The 14,829-nt window shown below is 54.1% G+C and overlaps 1 protein-coding gene across 2 annotated transcripts in view; it reads left to right on the top strand.

Moving 5' to 3' along the window:
- The window catches only part of vill (villin-like), a 150,213-nt gene that overhangs the window by 47,998 nt on the left and 87,386 nt on the right, over positions 1 to 14,829 (top strand). The window contains exons 2-3 of one of the 2 annotated variants that reach the window (XM_038798570.1): positions 9,958 to 10,050; positions 14,738 to 14,812. In XM_038798570.1, coding sequence (XP_038654498.1) covers positions 9,979 to 10,050; positions 14,738 to 14,812 — 147 coding nt within the window. In that variant the 5' untranslated portion in view covers positions 9,958 to 9,978. The remainder of the gene's footprint in view (positions 1 to 9,957; positions 10,051 to 14,737; positions 14,813 to 14,829) is intronic. The other variant, XM_038798569.1, reaches the window with a different exon arrangement.

The following is a 14,829-nucleotide window of genomic DNA, read 5'->3' as shown; positions in this document are numbered from 1 at the left end:
ATTTTAGCAATGTGAAATTTGCCACAACATAAAGTGGGCTTGTCACTGAAAATACAATTTTGAAAATCCGAGGCAACAACATTCCCCAGTGAAATCACCATTTTAAAAATTACTTCACAGGATGAGGGCGTCGCTGGGCCAGCATTTACTGCCCCTCCCTAATTGCCCTTGAACCCAGTGGCTCGTAGGCCATTTCAGGGGGCAGTTAAGAATCAAGCACATTGCTGTGGGTCTGGAGTCACGTGTAGGCAGACTGGGGAGAATAACAGTGGTTAGCACTGCTGCCTCACAGCGCCAGGGACCAGGGTTCGATTCGGGCCTTGGGCCACTATCTGTGTGGAGTCTGCACTTTCTCCCCGTGTCTGCATGGGTTTCCTCCGGGTGCTCCGGTTTCCCCCCACAGTCCAATTACCAATAACCAATTTCTCGTAACCAATTACTTATTTGTCGAGGTATTGTGTACTTTTCCGCATTCGCTGTAACTATCTACTGTCTTTTTTGTCTACTGTGTACGTACTGTGTACATTTCCTTAGCCGCAGAAAAATACTTTTCACTAAACATCGCTACGTGTGACAATAAAATCAAATCAATCAATCCAAAGATTAGATGGATTGGCCATGATAAATTGCCTTAGTGTCCACAGATGTACAGGTTAGGTGGGGTTACTGGGTTACGGGGATAGGGAGGGGCAGTGACCTAGGTCTGGTGCTCTTTCAGAGGGGCAGTGCAGCCTCGATGGGCCGAATGACCTCCTTCTGTACTGTAGGGATTCTTTGAATTTCCTTCCCTATTAGTGATATTAGTTATAGTTATAGCATTGAACCAGATGGATTTTTTTTGCAACAATGGTCATTACTAGACTCCATACTTTATTGAATTTAAGTTTCCCTATCTGCTGTGCCGGGATTCGAAGCCGGGCCCCCAGATCACTACCCTGGGTCTCTGGGTTACTAGTCCGGTGACACTACCACTACACCACTCCCCTGCCAAATTGTCAACGACGAAAGGCTTGCATTTTTCTAGTGCAGCCCATGAACACAGCCAATGGAGTACTGTTTGAAGCGTAGTTGCTGTTGTAAAGCATGAAGCACAATCGCCAATTTGTGCACAGCAAGCTCCCACGAACAGCAGTGTGATGATGGCCAGAAAACCTGTTGTTTTTGATGTTGATAATTAGCCTGGCCACCAGGGATAATCCCTCTGCCCTTCTTCGAAGTAATCCCAAGGGATCTTTGACGCGGGCAGGCAGATGGGGCCTCAAGTTAACGTCTGACCCAAAAGTCCCACACTTGGCTTTAGTATTGTAATGAAATGTGCCACGGCTGCCAACCGCCCCGGAATACCCAGGAGACGACCGGAATTGGCATCACTCTCCTGGTGGTGGAAGAAAGCAATCCAGGAGATTGGACTATGAAATTTGAAACAAATCAATTCAGCTACCATCGAGAAGAGGAAAGAAACTACAACTCCCACAAGGCATTGCCACATCAGACCTGGCGCAGCGCCGCCCAATCAAATTCAAACCTTAAACCGAAAAAAAAGTCTGGGGCGGCTCTGACTGACCGAGGGTTTTAGCGATGGGATTGGTGGGGTTTAAACTTTGTTGAGGGTTTTGAGCGTTCAAAGTATCATCTTGCATCGTTGGCTTTGTCTATATACGCTGTGTTTGAGTAACCTACCTCTTCACTCACCTGATGGAGGAGCTACGCTCCGAAAGCTAGTGATTCCAAATAAACCTGTTGGACTTTAACCTGGTGTTGTCAGACTTCTTACCGTGCCCACCCCAGTCCAACGCCGGTGTCTCCACGTCATGACCAACTTGGGTCACTGTCTGTGCGGAGTCTGCACATCCTCCCCGTATGTGCGTGGGTTTCCTCCGGGTGCTCCGGTTTCCTCCCACTGTCCAAAGATGTGCAGGTTAGGTGGATTGGCCGTGCTAAATTGCCCTTAGTGTCCAAAATTGCCCTTAGTGTTGGGTGGGGTTACTGGGTTGTGGGGATAGGGTGGAAGTGTTGACCTTGGTAGGGTGCTCTTTCCAAGAGCCGGTGCAGACTCGATGGGCCGAATGGCCTCCTTCTGCACTGTAAATTCTATGAAACTTAGGCAGTGAATTCCGGATGCCCACCACCCCCCTGGGTGAAAATGTTTTCCCTCACGTCCCCTCTAATCCTTCTACCCATCACCTTAGGGGCTGGTTTAGCTCACTGGGCTAAATCGCTGGCTTTTAAAGCAGACCGAGCAGGCCAGCAGCACGGTTCGATTCCCGTACCAGCCTCCCCGAACAGGCGCCGGAATGTGGCGACTAGGGGCTTTTCACAGTAACTTCATTGAAGCCTACTCGTGACAATAAGCGATTTTCATTTTCATTTCATGTCAAACCTGTCTAGGCCCATCTTAACTTTGTACACCTCAGTTAGGTGATCCCTCAGCCTCCTCTCCTGAGGGGGACAGTCCCAATATCGCCGATCTTTCCCCACAGCAGCAATTTCCCAGCCCTGGCAACATTCGTCTCAATCTCCTCGGCACTCCCTCCAGAGCAATTATGTCCTTCCTGTAATGTGGTGACCAGAACTGTACTCAAAACTCCAGATGTGGCCTCTCCAACGTTTTATCCAGTTCCAGCATCACATCCGTGTTAGGCGTGACGCTGGTCCACGGTCCACGTGTAGAGAGCAGAGTGGGCAGCACTAATGCTCTATATGTTAAATTTAATCTACAGACTTACTCTTGGTGTCATTCGGAACTCGAGCAGGACATTCAAAAACAGAAAATGCTGGACAATCCCAGCAGGTCTGTTGACAGCCTCTGTGATGTGGAGATGACTTTGTCTATATATTTGTTTCTGGAACATGCCTCTTCATTCACCTGAGGAAGGAGCTGTGCTCCGAAAGCTAGTGTTTGAAACGAACATGTTGGACTTTAACCTGGTGTTGTAAGACTTCTTCCAGCATCTGTGGGGAGAGAAGGGAGTAACACTTCGAGTCTGGATGAGTCTTTAATACTGAGTTAATACTGGTACCATGTCTTGTTATGCTCTTGGCATAGCATAAGCGGCTTCCTTGATGTTCACTCTGACAGAGGAAGGTTCAGACGTGGAGATAACTTCAACACGTTTATTGAACTATTTACAATTCTCCTACTCGGATTCGACTCTGTTGTTAATCCTTCTATAGCTACTCAGACTGACGAACCAGCCGGCTGGTGCGACCCCAAGACCCCAGGACTGTGGACCCTGTTCAATGCTGGAAATTTAAAAAATCATTCTTTCACAGGATGGGGGCAACGCTGGCTGGGCCAACATTCATTGCCCATCCCTAATTGCCCTTGTGAATGTCAGGCTGAGCTGCCTTTTAAACTACTGCCGGCCATGTGGTGTAGGTACATACACAGTGCGCTTAGGCCGCTCGTGTTCGAAGAAAGGGTGAGTTAGATGGACTGAATGGCCGTGCCTTTAGTCGTACAGGCCCGAGGCTTAGGAATCTCCTCCCTAAATCTCTGTGCCTCCCACATTCTCTCTCTCTCTGCCTACTCCGTTAAGAATTTCCTTCAAACGGATCCCTTTGAACAACAAGCTTTCAGTCACCTCTCCTATAATATCTCCTGATGTGGCCCCAGTGTCAAACCACTGTCTGCAAAATGCCTGGGGATGCTTTTAAACTGCATTAAAGGCGCTATACAAATGCACATCAACGGGGTGAGGCATCGAGTTAAGCAGAAAGAAAATGTCCTTGCGGTTAAAATACTGACACACCTTTCCCCTGCCAACTGGCCGCTTGTCGGGCCGCTGGAGCAGGTGGGTATTTGAGGGACAGTGACAGACAGGTTAGTGATGTCCTGTGGCAGGCCTGTTTAAGATGGATGGTCGATTTGGGGAGTGTTGTTGTCTCAGTCAGTCAGGGTTATGAATTCCTGATTGGGAGTGGGGGAGGGAGGCAGGCCCCGGGTTCTGACGCATCTTCTCTCTCCGCCAGGCAAGCCACCAGGGTGACAGAAGGCTCACTGTGGACGGCAGAATATAATTGCTGCCAATTGCATGTTCCCAGGGCAGCTCTGCGCCATGCGCCACCTGTCATTACTTCTGATGGTTGCACACTCTGTGACCGTACACAGGGTCCCATTGTGCCTTCGACCTGTTGGTTCTTGTCGGTGCCGAGGGAACTGGCAGCTAACTGCAGACGGGGCACTGTTCCTAGCAAGTGCAGGGAAAGCTTTTTCTGCCTTTCTTCAATGAGACCATAAGATATAGGAGCAGACTTAGGCCATTCGGCCCATCGAGTCTGCTCCGCCATACGATCATGGCTGATATTTTTCTCATCCCCATTCTCCTGCCTTCTCCCCATAACCCCTGACCCCCTTATTAATCAAGAACCTATCTATCTCTGTCTCAAAGACACTCAGTGATTTGGCCTCCACAGCCTTCTGTGGCAAAGAGTTCCACAGATTCACCACCCTCTGGCTGAAGAAATTCCTCCTCATCTCTGTTTTAAAGCATCGTCCCTTTAGTCTGAGATGGTGTCCTCTGGTTCTAGTTTATCCTACAAGTGGAAACATCCTCTCCACATCCACTTTATCCGGGCCTCGCAGTGTCCTGTAAGTTTCAATAAGATCCCCCCCTCATCCTTCTAAACTCCAACGAGTACAGACCCAGAGTCCTCAACCGTTCTTCTTACGACAATTTCTTCATTCCAGGGATCATTCTTGTGAACCTCCTGTGGATCCCTAATGACAGTCCCACGACAGAACAACATAAAACATACAGTGCAGAAGGGGGCCATTCGGCCCATCGAGTCTTCATCGGCCCACTTTAAGTCCTCACTTCCACCCTATCCCTGTAACCCAATAACCCCTCCTAACCTTTTTGGACACTAAGGGCAATTTAGCATGACCAATCCACCTAACCTGCACGTCTTTGGACTGTGGGAGGAAACCGGAGCACCCGAAGGAAACCCACGCAGACACGGGGAGAACGTGCAGACTCCGCACAGACAGTGACCCAAACCGGGAATTGAACCTGGGACCCTGGAGCTGTGAAGCCACAGTGCTAACCACTGTGCTACCGTGCTGCCCTTAAATAACAGATGTAGACTAATACAGCCTGATAAAGTAATCTCGTAATTATACAGCTCCTTTCACCTCAAAATGCCCCAGAGTTCTTTATAGTCAATTAAGAACCGGAAGAAATGATGGTGCAGAAAGAGGCCGTTCATCCCATCGTGTCTGCACCGGCCAAAAAGAGGATAAAGAAACTAGTCGCTCATCTTTCCAGTCCCTGGTCTGAAGCCTAGTGGGTTCCAACATTACAGACACAGATCGAGGGACCTTTGAATGTTTCAGCTTCAGCCACCAACCTAGGCAGAGAATCCAAGCTGAAAATGAAAAAAAAAAATGAAAATCGCTTATTGTCACGAGTAGGCTTCAATGAAGTTACTGTGAAAAGCCCCTAGTCGCCACATTCCGGCGCCTGTTCGGGGAGGCTGATACGGGAATCGAACCGTGCTGCTGGCCTGCCTTGGTCTGCTTTAAAAGCCAGCGATTTAGCTCAGTGTGCTAAACCAGCCCCCCACCACCCTCAGGGTGAACAGATTTTCCTCACGTCCCCTCTGATCCTTCCGCCCATCGCCTTAAATCTATGGGGCTGGATTCTCCCGTCGGCGGGATCTTCCATTTCACTGGCAGCGCCCTCATGCCCATGGAGTTCCCGACAGCGTAGGGATTCCCACAATGGGAAACCCCCATAGGCCAGCTGGCGAAAACGGTGGAGCCCGCTGCCGGCGGGGGCCCACTGCCCCAGAAAATGGGTGAGGTGGGACGGAGAATCCCGTCCATAGACTCTGCTGACTGAATCATAGAATCCCTACAGTGCAGAAGGAGGCCATTCGGCCCATCCAGTCTGCACAGACCCTCTGAAAGAGCCCCCTACCTAGGCCCACTCTGCCCCCATTACCCCACTTACCCTTCAGAGACATGGGGCGGGGTTCTGCCGTAATCGGCGGGGCGGGCAACTCCGGCTGGACGGAGTGGCATGACCCACTCCAGCGCCGGGCCGCGCCTTCAGGGGCTAGGCCCGCCCCGGAGTTGTTTGCGCCCCGCCGGCCGGCGGGAAAAGGCCTTGGCGCCACACCAACCGGCGCCGAAGGGCCTCCGCCGGCCGGCGTGAGTTGCCGCATGCGCGGGAACGCATGCGTAGAGGGCTTTGTTTCCGCACCGGCAATGGCGGACTGCTGCAGCCGTTGGTGCGGAACAATAGAGTGCCCCCACGGCACAGGCCCGCCAGCGGATCGGTGGGCCCCAATCGCGGGCCAGGCCACCGTGGGGACACCTCCCAGGGCCAGATCTCCCCCCCCCACCACAAGAACCCCGGAGGCCGCCCGCGCCGCCAGGTCCCGCCGGTAAGGGACCTACTCCAAATCACGCCGGCGGGACTGGCAAAAAACGGGCGGGACTTTGGCCCATCGCGGGCAGGAGAATTCGGGCAGCCCCGGGGCCAATTGAGTCGCTCCGGTCCCCGCCATTCTCCGAGGCGGGCGGCGTGACTCATGTCGGGCCAGTTTTTGGGGGGGCGGAGAATTTGGAGGACGGCGTAGGCGGGATTCACGCCGACAACCGGCGATTCTCCGACCCGGCTGGGGGTCTGAGAATCCCGTCCTAAGAGTCAACTCTACAGAGACATCTGTCATTTAAGCCCAATCCACCTCACCTGCACATCTTTGGACTGTGGGAGGAAACCGGAGCACCCGGAGGAAACCCACGCAGACACGGAGAGAAAGTGTAAACTCTGCACGGACAGTCACCCGAGGCTGGAATTGAACCCGGGCCCCTGGCGCTGTGAGGCAGCAATGCCAACCACTGTGCCACTGTGCCGCCTCACGATGTTATTGTGTTATTTTCCTTGTTATTTTGTTATTGTGTTATTTTCTTTATTCTTTCATGTGATATGAGTGAGCATCACTGTTAAAGGCCCAGCATTTGTTACCCATCCCTAATTGCCCCTTGAACCGTGCAGTGTTCCAGGGAATTTCAGAGTTGTTGTGGGTCTGGAGCCACGTGTAGGCCAGACCGGGTAAGGACGGCAGATTTCCTTCCCTGAGGCACATTCGCGAGCCACGACAAGTGATGATAGTTTCACTGTCTCCATTACTGAGACTGACTTTAGGTTCCAGATTTATTCATTGAATTTTAGTGAAAATATAAACCTTGTAGCCTCAAACAATGATTAGAAGTTCAGTTTAAATAGCACCGACCGCCATGGATGGGATTTGAACCCAGTTCCCCCTCACAGTATCACCCTGGGTGTCTAACTCACGAGTGGAGTGACATTACCACCACCACCACCATCATCCTGCCCGCTCACTTCACCTTTTGGAGGGTTAGGCACTGCTACAATTAGGGGCAGCACGGTAGCATAGTGGTTAGCACAATTGCTTCACAGCTCCAGGTTCGATTCCGGCTTGGGTCACTGTCTGTGCGGAGTCTGCACATCCTTCCCGTGTGTGCGTGGGTTTCCTCCGGGTGCTCCGGTTTCCTCCCACAGGCCAAAGATGTGCAGGTTGGGTGGATTGGCCATGCTAAATTGCCCTTAGTGTCCAAAATTGCCCTTAGTGTTGGGTGGGGTTCCTGGGTTATGGCAATAGGGTGGAGGTGTTGACCTTGGGTAGGGTGCTCTTTCCAGGAGCCGGTGCAGACCCGATGGGCCGAATGGCCTCCTTCTGCACTGTAAATTCCATGATTAACCAATAATGTGGGGAAGCACAGCAACTGGGTTTGTGCACAGTAAGATCCCAAACAGCAGCAATGAGCAGATCGCCTTAGTTTTTAACGTAAGTGCAACAGGATCTTTCAAACTGAGGAGGGGGGATAAGGGAGGGCAGGAGGGGTCACTCTGAGGTGGGACTTGAACCCACAACCATCCAAGGTAAATGGCGGGCGGCCACCTGGCCGGTCAAGTTAAAATGGAAACATTAGCCGAAGGCGATCTGCTCCGGCGCTGAGGGATCTGGGCGTCTCTGTGCATGAGTCGCAGAAAACTAGCAGACAGGTAACAGGGAAGGCAAATGGAAAGCCGGTATTTATAGTTAAAGGAATAGCGTATTATAAGAGGGAAGTGTTGTTGCAACTGTACAGGGCGTTGATGAAACCGCACCCAAAGTATTGTCCACAGTTTCGGTCTCTTTATTTGCGAGGAGATGCTGTGGCATTGGAGGCAGTTCAGAGGAGGGTCACCAGTTTGATTCCAGAGGTTGTTGTATGGAGGGAGATTGAGCAGCTTAGGCCCATACACTCTCTCGTGTTTGGAACAATGAGGGGAGGTCTAATTGAGGTGTATAACATGATAAAAGGTATTGACAAAGTAATAATACTAATCGCTTATTGTCACGAGTAGGCTTCAACGAAGTTACTGTGAAAAGACCCTAGTCGCCACATTCCGGCGCCTGTTCGGGGAGGCCGGTACGGGAATTGAACCCGCGCTGCTGGCCTTGGTCTGCATTACAAGCCAGCTGTTTAGCCCATTGTGCTAAACCAGCCCCTTGCTGAGTGAAGTTTGTGAAGGTACGGCTGCCAGGGCAGCGAGGTGGTTAGATTAGGGAGCTTCCTGGCCTGATGGTGCACAGGACAGTGGGAGGTGGGCCTGGGTGACTGAGATTCGGTGTTTGGATCTGGGTATGTGGTAGTGGGCGTGCAGAGCTAGGTGTAAGGGCATGGAGGCAGAGCTAGGTGTAAGGGCATGGAGGCAGAGCTAGGTGTAAGGGCATGGAGGCAGAGCTAGGTGTAAGGGCATGGAGGCAGAGCTAGGTGTGCGGGCATGGAGGCAGAGCTAGGCGTATGGGCATAGGTGGCTGGGTCAAGGTGTGCGAGCTTGGTATGTGGCCCTCATTGGCTGGGTCAAGGAGACTGGGCCTGTGGTTGGTGGGTCTGCATAACTCAGACTAGGTGGCTGGGAAAAGTTCTGAGGTCAGAAATAATGGACCAATAGTTCAGGTAAAACGGGAACGATTTCTCAATTGACTTATCATGTTTCCCAAGTTCACTGAAATACTGGGAACAACTATAAACGGGAAGAATGCAGAGGCATGGCCAAACCATCTGTCAAAATGCCCAAATCACCACAGTGGGGAGAATTGCAATTCAATAAAGGTGGGATGAAATACTCGTCTCATTAAGCTACCAAAATCACAATAAGCCCACCCGGTTCACTAATGTCCTTCAGGGAAGGAAATCTGCCATCCTTACCCGGTCTGGCCTACACGTGACTCCAGACCCACAGCAATGGGGTTGACTATTGACTGCCCCCCTCTGAAATGGCCGAGTAAAGCCACTCAATCATCGCAAATTGCCATGGAAAGAAGCACTATGGGTGTGGGTGGGGGTTCACCATCACCTTCTCAAGGGCCTGGGTGAGGATGGGTAAGAACTGGCAGCTCGCTGGATGATTAACCCTTCATCTCCCCCTCTGGCTAACCTGCCAGGTTGTATTTAACCCCGCGTCCTCTGGTTATCTACCATCCTGTCAGATTGTCCCTGTTTACTCTCTCAAAGCCCCTCACGACTGAACCCCTCTGATAATCCTCCCGTTAACCTACTCCGCTCTCAGGAGTCAACCCGATCCTTTCCAGTCTCCTCAGCCGGACTGAGGTTAGTGGCGTGGGGGGTCGGGGAAGGGGGTCAGCTGGTGAAAGCTTCCCGGAGACCAGGCCAGTGCGAATCAGCTGGTAACTTTGAACAGTGGAGCGACCAATGGGGAGACTTGCTGTCAAAGCAAACCGGCGATATTGAAAGCTAGGCAGTGTTGTGAAACCATCGGGAATAACAAACCGGTTGAGGGCAATTCGGTGATGGGCAGAAAACGCCGGTCCTATCAGCGATGTCCAAAAAGAATGCAAATCGCGATAAATGTTGTCAATCCCGCCCGGTTCATTTTTGTCATCTTAACCCCCCTCCATTTTGTTTTTGCTTGCTTGCAGTTGTGAACAGCAGTCACCATGCCGACCGTAGTAGCAGAGGCCTTTAAGAACATCAGCAAGAGCCCAGGCCTGCAAATATGGACCATCGAGGTAAGAACGTTGAGGTTTTTAAAATGATTAATTCACAGGGCGTGGGCATCACTGACTAGGCCAGCGTTCATTGCCCATCCCTAATTGCCCCTTGAGAAGGTGAGTTGCCTTCTTGAACTGCTGCAGTACATGTGGCGTAGGTACACCCACTGTGCTGTTAGGGAGGGAGTTCCAGGATTTTGACCCAGCGACAGTGAAGGAACGGCGATATCTTTCCCAGTCAGGATGGGGAGTGACTTGGAGGGGAACCTCCAGGTGGTGGGGTTCCCAGGTATCTGCTGCCCTTGTCCTTCTAGATGGTAGTGGTCGTGGGTTTGGAAGGTTCTGCCTAAGGAACCTTGGTGAGTTACTCAGTGCATTGTGTAGATGGTACACACGGCTGCCACTGTGTGCTGGTGGTGGAGGGTTTGAATATTTGTGGAACGTGGAGCAATCAAGCGGGGCTGCTTTGTCTTGAATGGTGTTGAGTTTCTTGAGTGTTGTTGGAGCTGCACTCATCCAGGCAAGTGGAGAGTATTCCATCACACTCCTGACTTGTGCCTTGTCGATTGTGGACAGTTACTCGCTTCTGAATTCCTAGACTCTGACCGGCTCTTGTAGCCACAGTATTTATATCCCTCCCCTGCTCCATCTCTCCCCACTCTCCATTCCCCTCCGCCATTCTATCTCCGTCCCTCAGCTCCATCTCCCCCCACTCTCCATCCCCCTCCGCCATTCTATCTCTGTCCCTCAGCTCCATCTAACTCCACCCTCCATCCCCCTCCGCCATTCTATCTCCGTCCCTCAGGTCCATCTCCCCCCACCCTCCATCCCCCTCCGCCATTCTATCTCCGTCCCTCAGGTCCATCTCCCCCCACCCTCCATCCCCCTCCGCCATTCTATCTCTGTCCCTCAGCTCCATCTCCCCCCACCCTCCATCCCCCTCTGCTGCACCATTTTTTGCCCCCTCTCCAACTCCTGCCACCACTCCATCCCCCCTCCCCACCTTCAACCCCTCTCCCACTCCGTGTCCCTTTCCCTCTTCCCTACTCCAAGCCCTTCCCTACTCCATTACATCCCCACTCCATCCCCCTTCTCTATGCATCCCCTCCCCACTCCATCTCCCTTCTCCACTCCACCTCCCTCCCCCACTCCATCTCCCCCCCACTCCACCTCCTCCCCTACTCCATCCTCCCTCCCCCACTCCACCCCCCCCCACCCCCCCACTCCACCCCCTCCCCCACTCCACCCCTTCCCCCACTCTATCCCCCTCCCCCACTCTATCCCCCTCCCCCACTCCATCCCCACTCCACCACCTTCCCCCACTCCATCCCCCTCCCCCACTCCACCACCCTCCTCCACTCCATCCCCCCTCCCCCACTCCATCTCCCTCCCCCGCCCCAACTCCATCCCCCTCCCCCACCCCCACTCCATCTCCCTCCCCCACTCCACCCCCTCCCCCACTCCACCTCCCTCCCCCACTCCATCTCCCTCCCCCACTCCACCCTCCCTCCCTCACTCCACCCTCCCTCCCCCACTCCATCCTCCCTCCCCCACTCCACCCTCCCTCCCCCACTCCATCCCCCCTCCCCCACTCCACCCCCCTCCCCCACTCCACCCCCTCCCCCACTCCATCTCCCTCCCCACTCCATCTCCCTCCCCCACTCCACCTCTCTTCCTCACTCCTCCCCCTCCCCCACTCCATCTCCCTCCCCACTCCATCCCCCTCCCCATCCTCCCTCCCCCACTCCATCTCCCTCTCCCACTCCTCCTCCCCCACTCCATCCCCACTCCACCACCTTCCCCCACTCCACCCCCCCTCCCCCACTCCATCCCCCTTCCCCACCCCCACTCCATCTCCCTCCCCCACTCCGCCACCCTCCCCCACTCCACCTCCCTCCCCATTCCACCTCCCTCCCCCACTCCACCATCCTCCCCCACTCCATCTTCCTCCCCCACTCCATCTCCCTCCCCCACTCCGCCACCCTCCGCCACCCTCCACCCCTCGCCCCCCTCCATCTCCATCCCCCCTTCCCCACTCCACCCCCCCACTCCATCTCCCTCCCCCCACTCCATCCTCCCTCCCCCACTCCATCTCTCTCCCCCACTCCATCCCCACTCCACCACCCTCCCCCACTCCATCCCCCTCCCCCACTCCACCACCGTCCCCCACTCCATCCCCCCTCCCCCATTCCATCCCCCCTCCCCCACTCCATCTCCCTCCCCCACTCCACCTCCCTCACCCACACCACCCCCTCCCCACACTCCATCCCCCTCCCCCACCCCCACTCCATCTCCCTCCTCCACTCCACCCCCCTCCCCCACTCCATACCCCCTCCCCCACCCTCCCCCACTCCACCTCTCTCCCCCACTCCACCATCCTCCCCCACTCCATCTCCCCTCCCCCACTCCATCCCCCCTCCCCCACCCTCCCCCACTCCACCCCCCTCCCCCTCCCCCACTCCATCCCCTCTCCCCCACCCTCCCCCACTCCACCCCCCCCTCCCCCACCCCTCCCCCTCCCTCCCCCACTCCACCCCCTTCCCCTCCCCCCCTCCCCCCACTCCACCCCCCTCCCCCTCCCCCCTCCCCCCCTCCATCCCTCCCCCCTCCCCCACTCCCCCACTCCATCGCCCTCCCTCACCGAGGCCCGTCAATAAGAGTCCCCTTTAACAGTAGGGTTGCTCTCGGTACCAAGAAACACCCCACTATATGCGACCAAAACAGGACATCCAGAGGAAAATAATTTTGGAGCTGGGGAGGGAAGGAGATTGAGCCGGGAATCTTCTAACACGGCAGCTTCCAGAGAGTTCTCTGTTGAAATGACGCTGACTCGCCTTAATCGGCAAGAGTGGCGAGGGAGTGGGCTCGGCTTGAAATGAAGGACAGCGCAAGGCCCAATGGGGGCTCCTTCAGCACAGAGGGAGGCCCAGGTCTGAGGCTGCAGGCAAAAGAGAGGGAGTGACAGAGAGAGAAAGAGTGACAGAGAGAGAAAGAGTGACAGAGAGAGAAAGAGTGACAGAGAGAGAAAGAGTGACTGAGGGAGCGAGAGAGACTGAGGGAGAGAGAGAGACTGAAGGAGAGAGAAAGTGAGGGAGAGAGAAAGTGAGGGAGAGAGAGAGAGAGACCGAGGGAGAGAGAAAGTGAGGGAGGGAGAGAGAGAGAGACCGAGGGAGAGAGAAAGTGAGGGAGGGAGGGAGAGAGAGACCGAGGGAGAGAGAAAGTGAGGGAGGGAGAGAGAGACCGAGGGAGAGAGAAAGTGAGGTCGGGAGAGAGAGACTGAGGGCGAGAGAAAGTGAGGGAGAGAGAGAGAGAGACCGAGGGAGAGAGAAAGTGAGGGAGGGAGAGAGAGAGAGACCGAGGGAGAGAGAAAGTGAGGGAGGGAGGGAGGGAGAGAGAGACCGAGGGAGAGAGAAAGTGAGGGAGGGAGAGAGAGACTGAAGGAGAGAGAAAGTGAGGGAGGGAGGGAGACAGACTGAAGGAGAGAGAAAGTGAGGGAAGGAGAGAGAGACTGAGGGAGAGAGAAAGTGAGGGAGGGAGAGGGAGAGACTGAAGGAGAGAGAAAGTGAGGGAGGGAGAGAGACAGACTGAAGGAGAGAGAAAGTGAGGGAAGGAGAGAGAGACTGAGGGAGAGAGAAAGTGAGGGAGGGAGAGGGAGAGACTGAGGGTGGGAGAAAGTGAGGGAGAGAGAAAATGAGGGAGGGAGAGAGAGAGAGAGACCGAGGGAGCGAGAGAGACTGAAGGAGAGATAAAGTGAGGGAGGGAGAGAGAGACCGAGGAGAGAGAAAGTGAGGGAGGGAGAGAGAGAGACTGAGGGAGAGAGAGAGACTGAGGGAGAGAGAGAGACTGAGGGAGAGAGAGAGACCGAGGGAGAGAGAGAGACTGAAGGAGAGAGAAAGTGAGGGAGGGAGAGAGAGACCGAGGGAGAGAGAAAGTGAGGGAGGTAGAGAGAGAGACTGAGGGAGAGTGAAAGTGAGGGAGGGAGAGAGAGAGACTGAGGGAGGGAGAGAGAGACCGAGGAGAGAGAAAGTGAGGGAGGGAGAGAGAGACCGAGGGAGAGAGAAAGTGAGGGAGGGAGAGAGAGACCGAGGGAGAGAGAAAGTGAGGGACGGAGAGAGACTGAGGGAGAGAGAGACTGAGGGAGAGAGAAAGTGAGGGAGGTAGAGAGAGAGACCGAGGGAGAGAGAAAGTGAGGGAGGGAGAGAGAGAGAGACCGAGGGAGAGAGAAAGTGAGGGAGGGAGAGAGAGAGAGACCGAGGGAGAGAGAAAGTGAGGGAGGGAGAGAGAGAGACTGAGGGAGAGAGAAAGTGAGGGAGGTAGAGAGAGAGACTGAGGGAGAGAGAAAGTGAGGGAGGTAGAGAGAGAGACCGAGGGAGAGAGAAAGTGAGGGAGGGAGAGAGAGAGACTGAGGGAGAGAGAAAGTGAGGGAGGTAGAGAGAGAGACTGAGGGAGAGAGAAAGTGAGGGAGGGAGAGAGAGAGACAGCTTTCCTCGTGTCCTGGCCAATATTTATCCCTCAATCAACATCACCCAAAATAAGTCAGGTTTTCCAGTTATTCTGCTGTTTATGGTATCTTGCTGTGCAGAAATGGACTGCCCTGTTCCTAGGTGACAACAACGGTTACTAGGGCCGACTTCAAAGTCATGGGGTGGTAAAAGGTGCTACACAAATGCAAGTCTTTCTAATCTGAGCAATGAATGTTTTACAGAAAATGGAGGTAGTCCCCCTCCCTCCAAAGGCTTACGGGACTTTTTTCGAAGGCGACTGTTATCTGATACTGTATTGTAAGTATAAAGAAGA

This window comes from Scyliorhinus canicula, chromosome 5 (genome assembly GCF_902713615.1).
Source record: "Scyliorhinus canicula chromosome 5, sScyCan1.1, whole genome shotgun sequence".
Classification (NCBI taxonomy): Eukaryota; Metazoa; Chordata; class Chondrichthyes; order Carcharhiniformes; family Scyliorhinidae; genus Scyliorhinus; species Scyliorhinus canicula.
This window is presented reverse-complemented; position numbering and strand designations above follow the sequence as displayed.